The following is a 22738-nucleotide window of genomic DNA, read 5'->3' as shown; positions in this document are numbered from 1 at the left end:
TCATGAAACAGGCTGGGAGCCATCCACATGCCACTCTCACACAAAGAGTCTGCAAATTTGGGTTATATATTAGAGGCTGTTGACTTATTTAAGGGTTACCTTCCTTTTCTCCAAGTGAACCATGTTTCATTCTATTCTCCAGCTCTGAGGCCGGTCACACTGAGCAAAGAAAAAAGTGGCCAAAGGTGGTTAGGACTGAATCCTTTTATAGAAGAAAATTCTGGACTTACATTATTAATGACTTAAATTAGAGGGAGGTCCCTTAATTTTTTATTTTAATTTAATTCCATTTTTGAGCATTTCCTGTCTTCAGGCATTTCTCCTTCAGTCACTCTGGAACCTGGATTCTCTGGGTCAGAGGGGCTTCTCCAGTTTTCTTTTTGGTAAATCTGCAAGTCCTTTAGAAATTCCCCTCTACTTAAGTCTGAGGTTTGCCTGCTTCATTTAGCTCTAAATTCATCAGTATTTCAGGAGTTCCTCTTAGGAGTTCCTTCGGAAGTATAAGAACTGGATCTGCAGATAAAATTACATTTCCTTAAAAGTAGTTGCTTTGCCAGTGAGAGAACAAGTATTGTCAGCCTATGCTGGGCTCTGATAAGCCCCCACATTGGAGAAAGTGAGCTGAGAAGATGAGGAACTCAAAGGCAGCCCCCTTACAAAATTGCATCAGTGCCGATGTCCTCGCTGGTCTGTTTTCTGCTTCTGTTTATCCATCTCTATCTCCTTTATGATTTAATAGAATCTTCTTTGGAGAAGAACAGTTACCTCCCCAAAGAGAAAAATAATCGCCCTATCTTGTGTTTAATTTGTGAATTTTCAACCTTACGCACTGTATCACTTTCTCCGTTCTCGCTAAATAAGAATAAACATGATTACCCAGGGGCTGGTATCATCTATGAGTTTTCTACACATTTTCCTACGTACCTATTGGGGAATTCTAAAAAATGTAGTGATAGAACTTTGGGGGCCCATTTGTAAGACGAGATGGGGTAAAACTGTAAGTTGCTATTACTCAGAGATCTTTTTAATCCTAAATGGTAAGGGCTGTTCTGCTAGAAGCACCGATATGGACTGTATTTTTTCCCGTCCTCGAGTAAAGGTGAGCCGGAGTTCCACTACATCGCAGGGGCCCACGGCAACGAGGTGCTGGGCCGGGAGCTGACGCTGTTGCTCATGCAGTTCCTGTGCCAAGAGTACTTGGCCGGCAACGCACGCATCGTCCGCCTGGTGGAGGAGACCCGGATTCACATCCTCCCGTCCCTCAACCCCGATGGCTACGAGAAGGCCTACGAAGGGGTAATGATGCCGCCCCCTGTTGGCCGGGGCAGCCGCTAGGTCCCCACCACAGAGCTTGCTGGGCCATGAGTCAATTTCCCTTCCGTGTCCTGGCTTCCCTTTTAGTGTCTCTCCGCGGGGACAGGGAAACTCCTGGCGTTCCCGAAAGGTGCAAAGCAGGAATTGGCAATCGTGGGCACCTGAGAGGTAGACAGGCCAACACCCTGGAAAAAGTGAACACGAGGGAATAATTCAGTAGAAGAGAATAAAAAGAACGCTGAACCTGGAGGAGGCACCATCAAGGCAGATCCTCTGTACATCTGTGGCCTGTCATGCTCTCGGTGCTCCGAGGAGAGCTGTTTCTGTTATTCTGAGAGATCGTTTACATTTCATGTTCTAGTGGTGTAGACTTTGTGCAGGTTACATTGTGGATGGACTATTATTAGTATTATCTGGGAATAAAGTGTAAGACTGCACTTGGTACCTGTCACATGTATGCCTGATAATACAGAATTGGGGTTGTGTTTATGGGCACCGAGTTGGTTAGGGAGTTTTGGTGCCTGATTTGTAAGGTCCACTGGTCAAGGGTTTGCAAGCCAGACTCGTGGGCACGGCCGGGAGACTGTGTTAACGCGGTGGTGGTTGATTTTGCAGTGTTGGACTCTTGGATTCATTCCTACTCAGAGTTTTATCTGACCAGTCTAGAAGTTCTAGGGGGGTGAGAGGGTTGGGGGTAAGGGTTGTAATACTTCTTGAACATTGCCATGTGGCTGCGGTGAGGCTCTGCCTTCCTTCTTGGGGTGATTTGGCAGTATTACCCCCCACCTACTAGAAGTGGTAGTACTAGAGGGTGCTTCATTGTTCTCTCTTGGGGGCCGTCTTTGGGCCAGAGGACCTGTGAGGCTTAGAGACACACCCAGGTGGGGATGGTGGATCTGGAGACAGGGATGTCTTATGTGGGAGAAGTCTGGAAGCCTGTGGGTCCCTCATGCTTGGAATTGTCTCCCAGGGCTCGGAGCTGGGTGGCTGGTCCCTGGGGCGCTGGACCCACGATGGCATCGACATCAACAACAACTTCCCCGACTTAAACACACTGCTCTGGGAGGCAGAGGACCGACAGAACATTCCAAGGAAAGTTCCCAATCACTATATTGCAATCCCAGAGTGGTTTCTGTCTGAAAATGCCACGGTGAGTAAAAATACCCCATCATTTGCAGAGCAGTGGAAGGCCAAAGTTAACACCCGCTGGTATTTGCGGAACATCTGACATTTAAGAACAAGACAAAACCATTTTTTTTTTCCCTTTCATGTTTTCTCCCAAAGCGGGGAAGTGTGCTAGATAATAACTACCTTTAAAGTTGATATTTGCAGATATTCTTCATAAAAGAGAAATCATTGAATTAGGTCTCTTTACAACCACACAGGGCTTTAAAAACAACAACAACAAAGAAAAGCCAAAAACCGTGCCATATGACTGTCCATATTACTCTCAGCTTCGGCCATGCTATGGAATTGCTATGAAATTGTCCTTAGACCTTACTGATTGCTTGAGAGACCTTAATTTTATTTCAGTAAGTCCTCATGGATCATTACACGTCATGCTTCTTTGGAAAGAAAAGAAATGCATTGAGTCAGAAATGCTTCCCTCAAATTTTCCAGTCTTCTTTTCCAAAGAGTGTGTTGTGGGAGAAAGAATTTTCACAAAATTTTGCATGCCTTTTATGTTCTTCCCTTACCTTTGTCATCTATCTCTTTACCCCTGACCTCTGATTGTATATGTCCTTCAGGAGGGCTGCCTTGATTGCTTATATGAGTTAGGGTTAGATTCAGTGGGAACAATGGAAAAATCCAAAATGACAGCAGCTTAATGAGGGACAAGTTTGTTTATTTATTTATTTTCACATAGAAGGACCCTAAAGGCAGAGGCCAGAAGCCCGGCCAGACAGAAGCCCTGTGAACATCAGGAACCAAAGACTCATCTATCTTTCTGCTTCCACCATGTTAGTGTATGACTTCTACTCTCAAGATCTAAATCCAAGATGGCGGTGGGTGCTCCAGCTATCATGGCTGTGAAGGAAGAGGGGAACCAGAGTTAAGATACAAACAAGCAAAAAATGGCGTTAAGAAACAACAAAAAAGAAAAAAGAATACAGAAGATCCTCCTCTTAGACAATTCAGTTAATTTTAAGAATCATTCCTTGATTTCCTCCATCATACTTAGGCTTCAATCTCATTGGCAAGAATTTAATCAAAACATGCTCTCAACCCACTGTGGCTCCCTGAAAGCTGGAAAATGCTATATTTTAGGCAAGCACATTGCAAGCTCAAGAAAACAAAAATAAAAATAACTAGCTTCTGTCCCTGAGGAACCAAGGGAGAAATGATGAATGGATAGCAGGCAACTCTCCTGCTCTGCCCTGGGGCTCTAGTCCACCCCATGGGCAGGCACCACTTACTGGAGGAAGACCAGCATGGTTGCCTCATTTAGGAAGGCATAGGATGTTGTTTTCCAGGCCCTCAGGAAGCAACCAGTCAAGTGATGTAGACAGACAGTGGCAGTGTCTGTGGTGTGGCTAGGGAACCCATGGGTAGCTTATGGGGGATAAAGGGTTTAGGGCCTCTGAGTTTTCTGTATTCTCTCTCATTTCCCAGTTCCATCCTATAAAATCCTCCCCACCCCCATACACACTTTTCTCTCAAACAAACGTACTGATGACGTCTGGTAAGGCTGAGAATTCAAGTGATGTTATCATTTGGGAACTCTTGGACCAGAATTGGAATATGGTTGCCAACGTTCTTGGCCCCGAGGCTAAGAGAAATAAGGAATTCTTCAGCTTAGAGAAAGTCCTTGGATATCAGTCTTTGCTTTAAGACTAGAACTTAGCTTTCTGAGCTTGTCATCTTTGGGAAACACATGGGGAATTACACAGATCCTCTACCACCAACACTTTTTCCAGTTGTGGTGATGTTAGATAAGAAGTCAGCAAAGATAAAGACTTGAAAAGCAGTCAACAACTTGACATAGGGATCTATAAGAAGTCTACAACCACTAGGTAGATAATAATATATTTTCCTGAATATTCCCTGCACATTTTCTTTTTTTTTCTAAAGATTTTATTTATTTATTTGACAGACAAAGACCACAAGCAGGCAGAGAGGCAGGCAGAGAGAGGGGGAAGCAGGCTCCCTGCTGAGCAGAGAGCCCGACGTGGGGCTTGATTCCAAGACCCTGGGATCATGACCTGAGCCGAAGGCAGAGGCTTTAACCCACTGAGCCATCCAGGTGCTCCCCGCCCCCCGGAGCATTTTCAAAAATTGACATGCTCTGGGTTCTAAGGGAAATCTCAGCCAGTTCCAAAGAATAGAAGTTAGACCATGATGCTCTCACCAACATACAAATCAACAAGAAGACAGTAAATAGGCTAATGAAAATATCACCACCTCTTTAGAAAATTAAAGAAAAATACTTCTAAATAATAAGTCAAGAAAACGACTGTACTAGCAACTGAAAAATAATTAGAACCCAACAGTAATGAAAACATTATGTATCAAAATTCATTATGGATACATAATGAAAACATTATGTATCAAAATCAAAATTGGACCACAAAAACTCCTGTACTTTTAGGAATTTTATACCTTTCAATGATTATATTCCAAAGAAGAAAGGCTAAAAATTAGCTAAAGAAACTAGCAATTGAATACCGGAAGAACCACCCAAAATGTATAAAGATTGTGATCAAAAAGTAAGAGCAGAAATAAGAGAAAAACCAAGAAATAATTTAAAGGGATTTGTCTGTTGAAAGAATCATTTGATAGGATTTAATCATCACTCCCAGAAAAATCTCTTAGTGAAACTTTATAATACAGATAGCTAGTTTCAGGGAGAAGGCTATTTTAAATGACATTAATCATAAAATAAAAGATTAATAAACTCAACTACGTAACCAACATAAGAAAGCTTGCTCATCAAAATTTTAAAACCATAAGAGAGAAGCTAAAAACCAAGAGAAATTATTTGCAAATTAGGAAATTGGAAAAGAATTAAAACTTTCAAATATATAAAGAATAACAAATAAGAAAAAATAAACGGCTCAATAGAAAAATGGGTAAAAGAATATGAAGAGGCAATTCGTGGAAGAGGAAACATGGTTAATAAACATGAAAATATGTTCAGCCTTACTAGTACTAAGGAATGCAAATAAGAGAACATTTTACACCCACTAGTTGGCGAATTAAGAAGTCTGACAGTAGCTGAGCGTTGGAGAGGATATGGGGCCAGTGGCTGTCTCATGCATTGTGGGTGCGAGTGTAAATTAGCACCGTGACTTCAGAGAATAATTTGATTATCTTGTAAAGTGGAATATGTGTATTTCTTATGACTCTGCAGTCCCACTTCTGGTGATTTATGCAGGATAAATTTCAGCACATGTATACCAAAAGAAAGCTCAAAAAAAAAAAAAAAAACACTGTTCAGTACAGTAAAAAATTGAGAATTACCTCTATGCCCCCATCACAAGGATAGTTAAACGATGACATCCTCGTACTGAAGTGGAAAGGATTGAGCTACAGCTTTTATGCAACAATACAGATACACCTTGGAAACATGAATTGAGGGAAAAAATTGGAGAAAACAATCAGTATGGTTACCCCCCTTCTTTTTAAGAGCAAAAACAAGTAAAACCAAATAATGTATTTTTAAGCATACACACCTACGGTAAAACAAAAAGAACGCGAATCGTATGATTGAGGATACAGTGCTTACCTCCGAGTGCAAGACAGGAGGATGGGACAGAGGAAATCCCATATTACACAGAAATTGTCCTTAAGATCTGGTTTTGGGCACAGATGGCGGGTTAATGGGTGTTCATTGTATCAACATAGAGCAGAGGACAAGCAGGGACCAGCAGTGATACTGTGGAATGAGCCAAGTTCCACAACAGTAGAACAGTAGGGCCCATCCAGGGCCGCTGATGTGTTTAGGAAGAAAAACACAACTTAATGAACCCTAAGTCAATTTCGTTCCTCAACCAACTTTCTGTACGGAGCAGCCAAGCCATGTCCAGTCTTTATTTCTTTCCCATTATCAAATGGTATTCTGCTGGAATTCTCTTCATAGGATAAATAACTGGATTCATGTCAAGACTGACCATATCAGGCTTTCTAATTTGGGCTTCGAGCATTGTGGCTTCCTTGCTTCCCCTCCCTTTCCTGCTTTCTCTTTTCCTGCTTTCCTTTCTTTGTTCATTTGTTCCCTCCTTTCTTTCTTCCTTTCAACTTTTTATCATAAAACAATGCCAACAGTACGGAACTGGAGCGAAAGCTTTCAGGGCCCTGGTGTTCCCACCTCAGCTTCAATATCTGTGCCTTCTCATCCGTCTATGTCTGCACCCGCTTCCTCCTCCTGCCCAGAATTACTGGGGCAAGTCCCTGGAGTGGCGTCATTTCATGTGCAGATATTTCGGTAAGTATCTCTAAAAGCTCAGAGTCTCTTTTAAAACCATGAGCACTTACCATTATCCTATCAAAGTCAATTGTTTCTAGTATTATGAAATATCCAGGCAGGGTTCACATTTGCCCTATTATCATTCTCTCTCATAGATTTTATTTTTAAGGTTTATTTATTTGTTTATTTGTTGTTTATTTGTTTATTTATTTGTTTGTTTATTTATTGGGGCAGAGGGAACGAGAAAATCTCAAGCAGATTCCCCCACTGAACATGAAGCCCTATGCAGGGCTTGATCTCGCGACCCAGGAGATGATGACCTGAGACCAAATCAGGAGTGGGCCTCTTACCCGACCGAGACACCCGGGCGCCCCTCTTGTAGCTGAAATCAGGAGCCAGTGAAGCTCCCTCATTGTGGTCAGGAGCACAGGCTTTCCAGTCTCCTTTAACTTGCTTCTGTTTCACTTCCTGCCTTTTTTCCTTGCAATCTTGCTGTTCCTCAGCTCATTGCTTATCTCGTAACAACTAAGGTACCAGCAACCAGATTAGATCGTCTTGACACATTTTCCACTGTCTGGGTGCTGCCAGCTGTATCCTTTCCATGTCATGTAACCTCTGCTTCTGTGTTTCCTGTGCGCTGGCCGTGAGCTGTCGACCAGACTAGGCTCCGTGGAGCAGAGGCTGGCAAGCTGCAGCCTGTAGGCGGGCTACTTCCCGCCCAGGCTTGTTGGTGTACATGGTGTCTTATCGGAACCCAGCCCTGTTCATCTGCGCGTTGTTTCTGGCGCTTCCCCTGCTACAAGGACAGAGTTGGGTAGTTGGGACAGGGACCACAGGGCCATCAAAACCTAAAGTATTTCCCATCTGGTCCTTTGCAGAAAGAGGCTACCAGGCCCTGGATTAGAGGCTGGTCATATTCTGGGTTGATGTTTTCCTTGGGTGTGTATGTTCTTCCCTGAGGAGACTATTCTGTTGGTTTTCTCTCTTTCTCTGCTCTTTGGAGCCGGAGATAGACACGCCTGGCCCCTTGATTCACTGGAGTTGAGAAGTGTTGATGCGCTAACTCCATCTTTTCCCCCCCGGCATGAACTGGGATATTCCTACAGAAAATATTCCTATCCGTGATTTGCAAAAAATCTAGCTTGCTTCAGCCCAATTTTGAAATTCTACATTTTTTGCTACAAGTATTCCACAAAATGGTTGTTCTTTCAACCATGTCCCTGTTTGGGAAGTAGGGAGAGGACGCAGTTTCCTTCCGATCTTTATTTCTCAAAGCCTGTTTAAATGTGCCGTGTTCACAGGTGGCAGTGGAGACCAGGGCTGTCATAGCCTGGATGGAGAAAATCCCCTTTGTCCTGGGCGGCAACCTGCAGGGGGGCGAGCTGGTGGTGGCTTACCCCTACGACATGGTGCGGTCCCTGTGGAAGACGCAGGAGCCCAGCCCCACGCCTGACGACCACGTGTTCCGCTGGCTGGCCTACTCCTACGCCTCCACACACCGCCTCATGACCGACGCCAGGCGGAGGGTGTGCCACACCGAGGACTTCCAGAAAGAGGACGGGACAGTCAATGGAGCCTCCTGGCACACTGTCGCCGGAAGTAAGTCTCTGGTGGCCTTGCTGTCATTGTAGAGCCAAATGGTAAGCGTTGGCTGGGACAGAGAGGGACCCAGACATCCCTTACCTTTGGCATGGGGGTAGTCATGACTGTAGTCTGCCTTTGACTGTAGTCCGCCAACGCTCTATACAGACTCCTCCTTCGTCTTTCTGATAGTCTTGGGGGGTGTGGCTACTCCCCGTTTTATGAATGAGTTCACCAGGGCTTGGAATCTGAAGGGATCTCTCCAAGCAAGAAAGGGGGCAGAGCCACACCTGTTTGGCTCTGCGGTCTGTTCTTAGCCCCGAGCTATTCGGGTCCTGCAGGGTCAGAGACGGGTAGATGTAGACTTGGAAGGAAGTATCAGATCGAAAAGTGAACCCAGCAGAGGAGCAGAGAGCATGCGTGTGCTGGTGCTGGGGCCAGAGTGTGTTTACCCAGAACTGTGCCCATCATGGGCGTGTCCCGTGCTGTAGGTCCCCAGAAGGTCCGGGCATCGACCCCACACTCAGGTGTGAAGTGACTTCAAGCTGCAGGTGTGTCCTGAGGCCCAGTGTGTGACGAACACCATTTCACACACCTCCCGTCTGCTGGGAGGTCAGACCAGGGCATTCGGTCGAAGCTTGCCTATGTGTGATGTGGGGAGTGTACGGTTTCATTCCTGGCATCCACATGGGATCAGATGGGCCTCCAGCAGGGACTTCGGGAATTCCTTTGCAGCAGCCACAGAGGACCCTGGGCTCCCAGCCAAGGAGGAAAGAGGATATCCCATTCCCTAAGGTGCCTCAGCTTTGGGATGGCAAGACCCCACGCAGAATGCTATTGCTCTTTTTCTCGACTTTGTGGGGGTTGTCGAACCGCGGATGAACTTGAGAAATGTTCCATGTCAACTGGACCTATACTCACACTCTGGCTCATCCCCCAGATGCTCGAGGGCCCCAGGGGAGTTCCTGGACCTCTCTGAACCCTGTATTTTCCATCTGTGAAATGGGCACATTGGTAGCAATGAAGATGGCGGACCTTCGGGACTGTCATGAGGTTCACACGGTGGCAGGTGTGGGGCGCCCTCTGTCCAGCTTACCAGAGAAGCAGGCCACGGGGACCCCTCCCCTGTCTGCCTCCCCCGCTCCCGTGGTATTTGTTCACCATCACACCTCCTGCTCTCTGTTTCCCTAATTAACCATCATCAGATTTCCCTTTGCTAGATTCAGCCTTCACATGCTTTTCAGGTATGTGTCCGTGCTTGGGAAAAGAAAACTGAAAAGCAAATATCTTTGTTCCCGTGACCATGTTTTAACATGTACAGAAAGCTTGCCGATTTCTTCTGGGTTCCCTACCCCGCAGCGGTGTTTTGTTTATTTACCATCATAGTTTGGCCCTGCTCAAAATTTAAAAAAAAAATGGCAAATCCCTGTTGATTAAGAGAATTTTCTAACGGCCCCAAATCATTCTCGCGTCTCCAGCTCAGCCCTGAGAACCGGCGACAGCCTTAACGTGAACGTTCTGTTTACCTTTCCCGGCTGCCGCCACCGCGTTGGGTACGGACCCAGCCGGAGTCGCCGGCGCCGGGTCTGTCGCCACGTGTGGCAGAGCTGGCTGCCACATAGTCACACGCGCAGCATTTGGTTTTTTCCTATCAATTATATTTTCCATTATGGCGGGGGCTTTCGTGGCAGGGCCGTGCGGCCGCTCGAGCCTTCTTAATCATCATCTCCCGGCGGCGTGAGGAAGTACGCGGACGCCTCTCTCTGTGGATTAATGAGATGTGACTTCCATTTCCTCCCCTCCCCCGACCCTCCGCTCCCTGTTCTTGTTCGGGTCTTGCTCATTAGCCGTGACCGACAGGCAGCGGTTAACGGAGATGGGGCTCTGGGGAGCCCGCTTCGGGAGAGCTCAAAACACACGTTCGTACCGTGTGTCACCTCCAGAGTGACGCCAGGTCCTCTTGGTCCCCAGGTTGCCACCCCACGTTCTCTGGCCCCGCAACAAAGTGCACGTTGAGCTGGAGATGGGCACCCGGGCCTCGAGGAAGGTGCAGCTCCGTGCTCCTTGCAGAAGCCACGGCAGTGGGATTCTAGGCCAGGAGAGCACAGGAACGTCTGGCTGGTTCCGCTGGGACCCGGGGTGTGTGGGGGTCTGTCTGGGTCATGCCGCAGGTCCTTGCCCATACATCACGCTTTCAAAGCCATTCCTGACCCAGGATTCTCGACTCATGCCATTTGCTGCTGGGCCGGAAGTCAGCAGCATTAGCCCAGGTGAAGCTTTTCCACCCTGGCTTCCCAGCACGTCACCGAGTCCTCCGGTACTTCTAGTGCTTCAAAGACACAAGGCAGGGTGGCAGACCCCCTCAGAGTTGCACGGGTAACACTGATTTGTTTCCGTGCCAGCAAAGCCTAGAAGGTTGGGAGATGAAAATCCTCTGTGCACAGAGGCCCCTGGCGCGCTCAGCGCGTCCTGCCCTTGCTAACTAGTGGCCATGGCGTCTGAGGCCCCCCTCTGCCCTCTCATAATGCCACATGCGGGTTCAAGTGGATATGTTGACATGGCGTTTTGACCAACCTCCTCCAGCTAGACCAGGCCCCTTTGAAGGATGTGCCCTTAACGTGCGTGACAGGGTTCCCCTCTCCCATCCCGCCGCTCTCTGCCTCCGTCTTATCACAGATGTGGTCAAAGGTCCGTCTGCCGACACGGGAGTGGTTGAAATCTGGAATCCGCCCGAGAGAGTGGCTGTGTGTTTTGTACCATTTTGCCCGTGACTGTAGCGATCAGGCTGTTGTGGAATTTCTCTGGATACCCCAAGCCATGAGTCCTAATCAGGTGTTTCTACTGGGCAGTACGCGTTGAGCATGATGGCAAGGTAGGCAAGGGGGGTAGATGCAGGGTGAGGACAGAGGCTGCTTGTGCAGGAGGACCTGCTCCTTTGATGAGTCACCACACAGAAACCCAGCACTTCCCGCTCTGCTTTCTTAGACCTGACCCTAAAAACCCAAGGACGGCTCGTGGAGGGGCCTCCTGCGTCCTGTGGATGCTTCCTGTGGTCACGCACAGCATAGCTGCCGTGTGTTCTTGCTGATCTGATGACCCTGTTGCTCAAAACCAGAAATGTCTGGAAGAACTTTATGCCACCTACCATTCATTTCTTTGCTTCACAAATACTGGGAGCCGTACTAGGTTGAATGGTGCCCTCCCCTGAAAAAAAAGTATCTCTGCTTCCTAATCTCTGCAACCTGTGAAGGTGACATTATTTAACAAATGGGTCTTGCAGGTGTAATTAGGCAAGATCGGGCACGTTCAGGGTGGCACGGTGGTAGGCATTGCAGGTGTAATTAAATTAAGGGTCTTGGGATGTGGTTATCCCGAGTTACCTAGATGGGTCCTAAAATCATTGACAAATATCCTTATAAGGGACAGAGGAGAAGCCACATGAAGCCAGAGGCAAAGGTAAGAGCAATGCAGCCACAAACCAAGGGACGCTGGGGGTGACCCCATACCGGAAGCGGGAAGAGGCGAGAAAGTTTCCTCCCTTAGAGCCTCTGCGGCGAGCACAGCCCTGCCAGCACCTGGATCTCAGACCCCCAGCCTCTAGAACTATGGGAGGATACCTTTCTGCTGTTTTAAGTCCCCCAGTTTGTGGTCATTTGTAAGAGCAGCCCTGGAAGGTTAACGCGGGGCCCAACTCCAGGCCAGGCTGCACGTTTCATGTCCTGTTGCAACAGTGTCGGGATGTTCGAGATCTGTCTGCTGCCAGGCGCGGGGGGTGAGTGCGTCCACCCAGCGGACCCCAGGCAGCCTAGCCCTGGAGAGAAGAGCAAGGCCTTGGTGTCACACACACCGAGGTTCAAACCCTGACTCTGGCTCTTTCCAGACGCGTGGTTCTGGATACAGTTCTGGGCTGTTCTCTACCTCCACTGTCTTCCTTGTGACCCTGGGCTCTGCTGCCTAAGTCTCTGTTGAATTTGGGGTCAGCGGAAGCAGAGCACTAAGGACAGGTCCTGGCTCATGGGTGGCACATGGGTAACCATAGAGAAAAGCTCCATCCACCACTTCCAGTCCATACTGCTCATTCATGGTGGCTTTATTTTTAAAAATGGTGTGTTAAACTGGGTTTACTGAGCAGAACTTTATCAGTCTTCCTTTTGCCAGCGATGTTCCCAGACGCACCTGTCTTCCCCAGAAACCATTCTGGCTGCATCCCTGCTCTCTCCCCCCGACGCCTCCCCTCGTTTTGCTGTCATTCCTTCGCAGTCTGCAGCACGTACTGGACACCTCCTTGTTCCGGTGAGGTCGTCCGAATCCCGTTCTTGAAGGTTCTTGCTGTCTCCCTCCTGCCCTGGGAGCACGGTTTGGTGACAGCGTTGTCCGGTTGGCTCGGCAGGTCTCAACGATTTCAGCTACCTTCACACAAACTGCTTCGAGCTGTCCATCTACGTGGGCTGTGACAAGTTTCCGCACGAGAGCGAGCTGCCCGAGGAGTGGGAGAATAATCGAGAATCCTTAATCGTGTTCATGGAGCAGGTACGGCACCAGCACATGTCGGGGTGGGGGCCGTAAGGGAAGGGGCCGGTCAGGGGACTGAAAGCCTGAGACTGAGTCCAGTTAGTGCTTCAGATCTGGCCGTCGTGCTGGGCCAGCCCCAGACGGTGCCGGAAGAGCCAGCATCTGTCCACACCTGATTCGGCCCCCGGAGTGAGCTGTAAAGCCTCGTTGTTCACTCACACTGGGTTATGGTGAGTGTGACCGGATGCCGCCCTGTGGGGAGGGAGTGACATGTGTCTGAGCCAGTATGCCCAGGCCCCTGTGCTAGTCTGCTAGCGTTGCATAAAAACATAGGCCCCCCGGCGGGGGCGGGGCTCAAGCAAAAGAAAGTGAGTTCTGGAGGCTGAAGTCCAAGATCAAGGTGTTGGCAGGTTGGTTTCATTTGGAAGAGCCTCCTTGGCTGGCAGATGTCTGTCTCCTCCCCGTGTCCTCAGATGGTCTTTCCTCTGTGCACACATGCTCCTGATGTCTCTGTGGGTCCACAGTCCTCTTATAAGGGATTCAGATTGGATCTGAGCCCACCTGAATGACCTCATTTTAATTTCATCACCGCTTTGAAGACACGGTATCCAGATATAGTCACGTTCTAAGATCCCGGAAACAAGGACTTCACCATGGGGATTGTTGGAGGATACTGGGGTGTCCATCATGGCTGTGAGGCTGAGAGGCCCTGCCGTGGGTGTGTGAGGCTCCTGGGAGTGGGTCTCCTGAGCCCCTCCCAGGCTTCTGATTACAGTTGGTGAGGAAGCCCTGCTGGGACCCCCAGAACCCTCTGTCGCCTTCCCTTCCTCCTGCTCGCAAGGACCCACCCATCCTGTAGCATCCCGTAAACCAGTCTAGTTCGGTGCTACAATAAATCCAGTAATATCCATGCCCCACTAAGGAACAAACAAACTGGAAACCAGAGGAATAAACAAAAGGGCCACTTCCGTGACTCCCATCCATTAGGAAGCGTGACCCTGAGGCTCACAGGATCAGGCACGGAGGCCGCCCCTTCCATGAGTTGTTTTAGATGAAGCACAAGACAATTTCAGGCCATGGCTCAGCTGCCAGCTTCCTGGTTCTTACACCTCCCACTCCACTGATCTTGGCAGAGGTCAGCCCTGGCACCTAGTGTCCCAGTCTGCCCCACAAGGATCCCCGGAGACTCTGTGCAGTCCCCAGTACACTTGCTGGCACAGCATGTGTGAACCTGTTCTTCCCCCTTGGGCAGATGCAAGCGCGCTGTCTGTCCGCACCCTGGAATTTTGCGAGGGAAGGCACTTTTTCATTTTCTCTATGAAAAGAGAGAAGGCTCTGATCATCCTAAAGGAATCCTGTGTCCCGTGCTGTGGATAAAGGGCCCGGGCACAGTAATACGTACAATGTCATTGGAATTGATGGTGTACCACCGGGATTGTCACATTGTTCTACAGATAGGGAAACTGAGGCACAAGGTTCAGAGTGATGTGGGTCTCGTGACGCAACCAATTAGCGGAAGGGCCCTATGGACTGAGCTGTCATTTTTAAGAACGCCTTTGACTCTTTTCTCTCTGATTCTTAAGTCGTTGGGTTGACATGTTTGGTCCGTGGAGTTCAGGAAAGTCAAATGCACTAGAAAAAATTAAATTCTGTTTTTACTGGGTGCGCTTGACATGCACCATCTCAGATCCTAATATTTTTTACGCCTCTAGAATAGCTGAACTCCAGGGGAAGACTTCCCAGTGCACGGACCCAAGGGGAACACAGAAATTTACACACCAAATCCGGGTACAGCCAGGGAGTTTTTGAGCTAGATAAGGCTTTGAGAGGGTTCTTGGCGGCCCTGGGGCGGCATTTGGCTTACAGCCGTCACTGCGCACACGGGGTCGGGTGCGTTGTGAGCTCACCCGGTTCCTTGTCCCGTGTGCTGAGCAGGTCCATCGCGGCATCAAAGGCGTGGTGAGAGACTCCCACGGAAGAGGAATTCCGGATGTCGTTATCTCCGTGGAAGGCATTAACCACGACATCCGAACAGGTAACTGCAAGCCTAGACGACCTGTCTCTCAGGAGGGAATGTCTGTTTTCTCAAAGCATTTTGTTTGGGTTAAAATCACACGTCAAGGGCGCCTGGGTGGCTCAGTGGGTTAAGCTGCTGCCTTCAGCTCAGGTCATGATCTCAGGGTCCTGGGATCGAGTCCCGCATCGGACTCTCTGCTCAGCAGGGAGCCTGCTTCCTCCTCTCTCTCTCTCTGCCTGCCTCTCTGCCTACTTGTGATGTCTCTCTGTCAAATAAATAAATAAAATCTTTAAAAAAAAATAAAATAAATAAAATAAAATCACACGTCAAGTGCTGGAAACGTCTTATGGAGAGCCGAATTCTTGTCTCCTTCCTTGGATTCCCCGTGGAGACCCTGGAAAGCAAGGTTTTGAGCCTGTACTTTCTGGCTTCTCCCTTATTCAGGTGAAAACCAGAAGTGCAGGGAGGGGAAAGGAGACTCTGGTGGCTTAAGACGCGGCTGGGAGCGGGTTCGGGGGTCGGACTCCCAGCGCCGGCATGCCCCTGCCGCTCAGGGCTTCCCCGCTGCTGGGAGACCCTTGTAGTTTTCCCTTGTGCCCAGGACCGTTGTCACCATGATAGCGCTCACTGTGTATGGTGGGACATGAGGAAACAGTGACCTTGACTGTGACAGGGATGTGTGCAGCCTGATGTGGTGACAGGTGCACAGGGAAGAGAATTGTCTAGAAGCCCCCAGCAGGTTGTCTGCAGGCGTTCTGGAGGAGATGGTGTGTCCAGGGGCTTGTACACCCACGCACAGAAGTTTTTGGCCACCGGGAGACTCTGCGGAGCGCCACGTCATTGCCCACGTCATTGGGCAGGTGGCTTTGCTTTGGTTTCAGCTGAAGTGAGCGGGACATTGGGTCCTGTGCTGGTTTCCAGTGGGTGTCATGACAAATGACCACGGACTTAAAAAGTCAGAAATGTATTCTCTCACCGTTATGGAGCCCAGAGGTGTGAAACCCTGGTGTCAGCAGGGCGGTGCTCCCTCCAGAGCCCCCGGGAAGGACCCTTCCTCAGCTTTGGCAACTTCCTTGGCCACATCACTCCACTTCTGCCTCCATCTCCGTGGCCTCCTCCTATCTACCTCTTACAAAGACACCTGTCATTGGGTTTAGGGTCCACCCGGGCCATACAGGATGATCTCATCGGGGGATCCTTAATTATATCTGCAAAGATCCTTTTCCCAAATAAGGTCCCATTCATAGAGTCTCGGTAGTAGGATGTGGGCTTCCGGGGACCATGATTCAAGCTACTCCAGGTCCCCCTGCCCTGGGCACAGAGCACAGACTCAGAAGCAAGAGAAGGGAAGGAAGTGACTGCCACGAGGAAGACCTGTTTAGCCCTCGGACACACTCGAACAACTGGGAGAAATAGGATATGAGGCCACTTGGCAAGTGTTTAATGCAGCCTGAACTTGACCTGTTGGTTCAAGAGCTGACCCTGGATGGCGCGGCCAGTGGCCCAGGACAGACAGAGTTCCCAGAATATGTGACTGTCAGATTTAAAGCAAGGGCATTCCCAGGGAAACGAGGCCAAGTCCTGTACAGCCACGGGTACAGCCTGTGACGGCTGGAGGGGTCCCCAAGGTGCCGAGAAGCTCAGCCTCGGTTCGGCCCTGCCCCCACCCCGTCAGGCAGCCCGTGGTTGCAGAGTCGATGCCTACTCAGCACCTCCTCGGCTGCTGGCTGGTCTCAGCCCCAGCCCCTGCGGGGTCACTGTGGTACCCTCCAAAGGCCATGTGGGATTGGGCTCCGGGGTACCTCCCGAAGCTCTTCTTTTGGGATGACCAGCTCTCTCGGTTTGCCCAGGACTGGCCCCATTTGAAAACTGAAAATCACGAGTCCCACTTTTGGTCAAATAGGAACAATCACTCCCCTGTGCTGCCTCTCCTGGTGCCCCTGCAGGCTCCCTCCTGGAGGCCTGAGGCCACGTGTCAGGGTCCTCGCTCAAGCAGGACCGCCTTCGCTCTGCCTCCTGAACCTCCTTCCTTCGAGAATCCCTTAGTCCCTTCCTTGCTTTCAGGTCTTTGTTCAGATGTCACTAGGTCAACAGAGCCAACCACGGTGACCACCTTTTCTAACACCGCACATCTGCCCCACCACCTCTTGGCCCCCCAACTTCTCCCATATCCCCTCCACACCTGACGTCTGACGTCTGGCAGGAGAAGCTGGGACCTGCCGTCCTTCTGGCGTTTCTGCTGCTCCCCCACTGGGTCCCAGACCAGGGGTCCTGGACCCTTTTGTGCCCAATGAAGTATAAGCACACTGCCTGGCATTCCGTGGGTGCTTAATAAATATTTGTTGAATGAATGAATGAGTTCGAATGAATGAATGCACATGACATGATGTTTCTGGGAATACACAGAGGGGCTGAGCCGGGATCTGAGCCAGTGGCTAGGGACTGTGAATGCCGTGCCCCAGGCCTTGTCCCCATGCTGTCCCTCCCAAGGGGACAGGAGTCTCTTCTCCAGACTGTTCACATGCACTAATAGACCTGGTCCTTCTGACAAGCGATCTCATTTGACCTTTGAGGAAACGGAGCCTCTGGGACCGAAGAAGGGGCTAGGCTGGGCTTCAGACTTGCCCTGCTGTCCTTCAGTGCCAGGCTAACCTGAGAGCCTGCTGGCATGCCTGCTACAGAAGGACAAGGATTGCTCCCATGGGTGGATTGTAGCCGACACGCCGCAGAGCAGTAGGCCGCTGTGTAATGCTGTGATACTCCTCGCTGTCCTCATCTGTCTACTCTTTGTCCTTGAGGACCTGGTAGCCGCTGCCTGTGAGCTTTCCCACCATGCAGCGTGGCGTTCGGTACAGGCCGCCCTTCACCGGTGTACGCCGGGCCGTGCGTTCATTCCCGGACTCATTCATTCGTTCTTCCGTTCACTGACAGGTTCTGAACTTGAGATGCGTGGGATCGCCGCGGGGTGCCGACCATCATTACGATAGAAGGGGCTGCTGTATCTGGGCCCGCATCGGACTTACATTTTAAACATTGCTAATGAGCTCCTGTAAAAGAAGAATTCACAAAAATTCCTAGAACATTCTTGGGATGATTAGCACTTTGTATGCATGTGAGAAAACAGGAGGGTTTTAAACGGGGTGGGAGAGAGAGTCCGCTGAGCCCCACAGGCCAGAAGACAGTGCTGTGCCCAGTGAGCTTGGAACCTCAAGGCTCTTGTGATCACAGAGGTGGTTTGGATGAGCCGAGGAGAGCCGCCTCCCCCTCTCCCTTTATTTCCTTCCTGAAATAATTTCCCAGTGTATTCTCATGATAGATGAGCTCCGCACTTTGCATGTGGCTCCTTATCATATTTATTTCAGCGTCTTAGTGCTCAACATTTGCTCTGAATTTTCCTTGATCTCTCTCCGAGGTGTCTGTGATCTGACAAGTTTTCTTTCTGGAGGGATTTTGCAGAAAATCCACAGGGGGATTGAAGTCCCAGGAGAGAGAAGCTAGTCAGAGTGTTTCTAAACGCATGCAAGTATGTTGGCCAAACGCCTGGCTCAGAATGCCCCCGGACTGTCCTCTGTGTGGCGGACACAAACCTGCCCTCCTACCAAATGGACATGTGACAGTATCTGGGTCGTCCCTCCGTCCACCATGCTGCACGACACCAGCCGCGTCCCCATCCCCCCCCCACAGCTCCTAGAACATTCACCCTTGAATACAGATCTGGTCACCCCGTGGGCTAGCAACCTACTATGCTGACCCCTGAATTCCATGAAGTGGATGATTCTAGACTTTACTGGTCATTGGGGGAAGAAGCCGAGATTATAAGAGCCTTGGGGAGAATTGCGGGGAAAGCCTAACCAAGAATATCTGGGGGAAAGGGTGCCGTGCGGGCAGAGGAGAGAGTCTGTGTTTCAGAAGTGGAAACTTGCAGATTACAGAGCTGACGCCCCTCGTTCAGATTCTGCGACCCTAAACACACTCCTGATAGTTTTACTCATTCTTTGAACGAATCTATGGAGCCCGTCCCGTGCGCCGGCCTGGAGATGCTGTGGTGGAGGAGACGGATGCGGCCTCTACTGTAGCGGGGGAATCTGCGAACAGTTACAAGGGGAAACTTAAAAGGTAACTGCAGACTATGGTGCACGCCGTGGAGGAGAGAGTTTGGATGATGTACAGGAACCGGGGGTCGGCCAGGGAAATTTCCGTCTTCGAAAGCTGAATTGCATTATGAGGCTCAGGCTGGCTGACTTCGAGACAAGACTCAGCGGGCTCCTGCCTTCTGGAAAGCATGAGGCAGCACTTTATTTCATTGAGAAGCTCGCGTTTTTACCGAAGGAAGATGCAGGGCACAGCGCTGAGGTCTGGGGAGCGGCTGTCGGGGCCATGTGGACCCCGAGCCCCACACTGAGGCGTGTTCACCAGTGAGCGGCCATCGGGCTGCCCGTGGGGTTCCTTCCCCACACGCGCTTGTGAGCGGGCAGGGCAGATGAATAAAGATGGAACTTGGACCTGATGCTTCATCCTCCGTGTGTTCGGGGGAGACAGTCACACCCGCACGCAGCGCTGCTCCCGTCCCTTAGGAGATCTCAGCCTTGTGGTCGACAAAGGAGCCGGGCCCGGGGCCTCCTTACCCCTTTGCCCTTTCTCTTTGGGCACCAAAGCCTCAGACCAGGCAGGACACCCAGGTGGATGCGAGAGAGGAGAGAGAGAGAGAGAGAGCACTGGGTGAGCCTGGCGCTGGGGGCCAGCTGGGGACTGGCCGTGTGACCTCGTGCTGTCCTCTCACATGGAAAGGGGACTTGTCATACAACCCGCCTCAGACGCTCGCTGGAGATTCAGCGGAACAGCGCCCGCGCCTTGACCTTCTGGTCGCCACGTCCTCCACGGTGGCGGGTCGGGTGGGGTGGGGTGGGCATCGCCAGTGACCCCGTCTTTGCCTCAAAGCCTCTTTTCAGGTCAGAGGCCCAAGTGTCCTCAGCAGGTTGTAGGCTCCTGGGAGGAGCGTCCTGGCCTGGAAGCCTCTGCCACAGAGACGGGGCCCAGCGCTAAGGGTGGCCCAGGGCCCCTGGTGGGTTTGTTGGGTGACTGAGCAGCGTGTCGCCGGGGAGGTGGGAGGCCTGCCCAGCAGCACTGGCCGGTGTGTCCCTGCTCCTGCAACTTCGCGTTTCTCTTGCCCACCCTGCCCCCAACCCCGGGACCGGCGGATGCAGATTCCAGGCCTCCTCCCAGATCATTTGGCCCTGGTCCCCGGAGTCTTTTATTTCTCTTTTCAGAAGTAAGAGACCCACCTCTTAAAAGAACTACTATTCGTATTTATCACCAGGCCGAGGGAGGCCAGGAAGCCAGGCGCTGATGGCTTTTCAAGGTGGCATTTTGTGGAGAGGGCACAGCATTTGGAGGCTCAGGTTGATAATGAATGGCGTGTATTGTCACGGGGGAAGCAGCTCGGTGATCATTCCTCCATCTCCACTCATGTATATGAACACGGCGGGGAGCCTACACCCCAGCCCTCTCCTGGTAAAACCATTAAGGTGGCTTCCAAGGAAGAAAACATTCAAAATGCCATAAGAATTTGAAAAAAAAATTTTTGCTTCTGCAGAGGCTCAAATTCCACGAGGCCAGTCTCTGAGTCTCTCTCTGGCTGGGAGGCTGGTTCTGGAACAGCAGGGCTGGTGGTACCTGCCTTAGAAGGGAGTCGCTCTGAATTCCCTTCCTTTCTCTTCGCAGCCAGCGATGGGGATTACTGGCGCCTCCTGAACCCCGGCGAGTACGTGGTCACTGCCAAGGCGGAAGGGTTCGCCTCGTCCACCAAGAACTGCATGGTCGGCTATGACATGGGTGCCACGCAGTGCGACTTCACCCTCAGCAAAACCAACCTGGCCAGGATCAGGGAGATCATGGAAAAGTTCGGGAAGCAGCCCATCAGCCTGCCAGCCAGGCGGCTGAAGCTGAGGGGGCGGAAGAGACGGCAGCGCGGGTGACCTCCCAACACTTGAGACCGGTCCCGGACCCCTGCAAATTAAACCACCCCGAGTTGTAGCTCTGTAGAGGACTCGCTCCCTATTGTTCTCTCTGTAATTCAAGAAGGCCTGGGAGAATGTGTGTGTTGCAAGGCTGGTCCCAAGGGGGAGGGCCGAAAGCTTGGAATAGTTCTGTTGTCTTTGTTCCGTTTATCAAGAGACCTCTGACAGATCAGCAGAGAAAGGCTGGCAGGAGTGAGAATTCAGCAACTCAACCTGGGAATTGGAGACAGGGAGGGGGTTTGCCAGTTCAGGGCCTCCTGGTTGCACAGGAAGGGAAGCCAGTGCTCCCCTGCCATTTGCTTGCCTGACAGCAAGAGTTCCTGGTACATTTGCATTTTGCGAGACTCTAATTGTAGCACTCCTGGGGTCCTGTGGTCCCAGAAGTTACCGTTTGAGATGCTCAGGGGTCTTCTGAGAGAATCCACCCTCTCTGGCCCCAGGGACATTTCCCAGCTGCTACAGATTTATCGCACGCTCTGTCAACCAAGTGAGCGTCAGTCAGCCTCTTGAATCAGTGTAGTTCCTCTTTTCATGAAGGGCTGTGTTCATACAAGGAGAAAAATGCTGAGCGAGTTTACCAGGGATTGGAGGGCAGCAGGAGCGCAGGGCCCACAGAGAACCCCCAGACTCCCTGCCGGTCCAGGAGCCCTGAGAACTGCCTGGACTGGGAAAAGCAGGAAGAGTCGCCCTTCCAAAGGAAGTCGATCACTCAGCCTGGCTCTCCTTTTTGACCTGCAGGAACTTGAGAAGGGCCAGAAGGGTCTGACTTGCAACCCTCTCTCTGCTCAGGCTGTCCCTCCTTTCATAGAAGCGAGTGCTCCTAAGTTGGCCTAACATCACCAAGGGAGTTATTTTTGATGTGTGGGTTGCCAGACCTTCCACTTAGACTGAATGTGATGAAAAGTTCTTAGAATTATCTGTGGAATATACTGGTTTGGGAGGGGTGATACCAGAAAACTGTTCGACTTCTTTTTATTAAAGTTGTTGCCTCAGTGACCTGGGGAGAGTGAGAAAAATAAAGCAATTTCATGGTGAGATCGCTCCAGCGTGTGATTTTCCTGGGCAGGCTCGCAGTCACCCAAATGTCGTGCCCTACTGCCTCTTCCTGAGTTCAGTCCCTCCAGAGGCAGGTCCGGCCTGGGGAGGGGTGTCCTGTGCCCCCACCCAGCTTGGCGCTTCTGCTGACAGCTGTGTGTCCCCTGCCTCCTCCCCGGGAGAGCCGTGTGCCCAGGTAAAATCATCCTGCCGCTGGGGGTCCCCCAGTGACTGCTGGGGATGCCAGCCAGCATCTTTCCAGAAAAGATTCTCATGCAGCTTTCTGGCTATCTACACCAGAGATGGCAAACTTGCCTTATAAAGGATCAGATGGTAAAGATTGCAGGCTTTGAGCAAGTGTGGCTGTGTTTCAATAAAACTTTATTTACAAAAACACGTGGTAGTTGGAGTTGAAGGCCCCACTGGGACACAGCTCGCTGACCCCTGCTCCAAATCGGCACCATGCAATAGAACTTTCCACGATGATGGAAATGTTCCATTCCGTGCCATCTAGTGCCAACGTCGCTGCTGCACGTGGCTAGCAAATGCTGGAAACATGCCTCGTGCACCTGGGGGCCAGTGTCTCTGGTGTTACACAGTTTCCATTAATTTGATTGTAAGAGCCATGTCAGCCAGCACAGCTCTCCACGCAGCCCACATGGTGGGAAGAACCTGGTGTAGTCAGAGCGGGTAGGTGGGGTTGTCCATAGCACCCTCGCGGTGATGACCCCGCACCACTGTTCAGAAACGCTGTAGCTGTTCCAAGCGCCTCGGTCACTCAGTGACCGAGTGGTCAGGGCCTCACCCTTGGTGCCAGGGTGACTCAACCTTACTGCTGGTGAGTAGCGCTGGCCC

General features: G+C 50.7%; 1 protein-coding gene across 1 annotated transcript in view; it reads left to right on the top strand.

Annotated features, from left to right (window-relative positions):
- Positions 1 to 22056, top strand: part of CPXM2 (carboxypeptidase X, M14 family member 2) — a 125253-nt gene extending 103197 nt beyond the window's left edge. The window contains exons 9-14 of the mRNA XM_032312218.1: positions 1100 to 1296; positions 2285 to 2464; positions 8023 to 8320; positions 12693 to 12832; positions 14750 to 14849; positions 20553 to 22056. Coding sequence (XP_032168109.1) covers positions 1100 to 1296; positions 2285 to 2464; positions 8023 to 8320; positions 12693 to 12832; positions 14750 to 14849; positions 20553 to 20806 — 1169 coding nt within the window. The 3' untranslated portion in view covers positions 20807 to 22056. The remainder of the gene's footprint in view (positions 1 to 1099; positions 1297 to 2284; positions 2465 to 8022; positions 8321 to 12692; positions 12833 to 14749; positions 14850 to 20552) is intronic.
- The last annotated feature ends 682 nt before the right edge of the window (positions 22057 to 22738 follow it).

This window comes from Mustela erminea, chromosome 14 (assembly GCF_009829155.1).
Source record: "Mustela erminea isolate mMusErm1 chromosome 14, mMusErm1.Pri, whole genome shotgun sequence".
Classification (NCBI taxonomy): Eukaryota; Metazoa; Chordata; class Mammalia; order Carnivora; family Mustelidae; genus Mustela; species Mustela erminea.
Note: the sequence above shows the minus strand (reverse complement) of the source record. Positions and strands in the feature narration are given on the sequence as shown.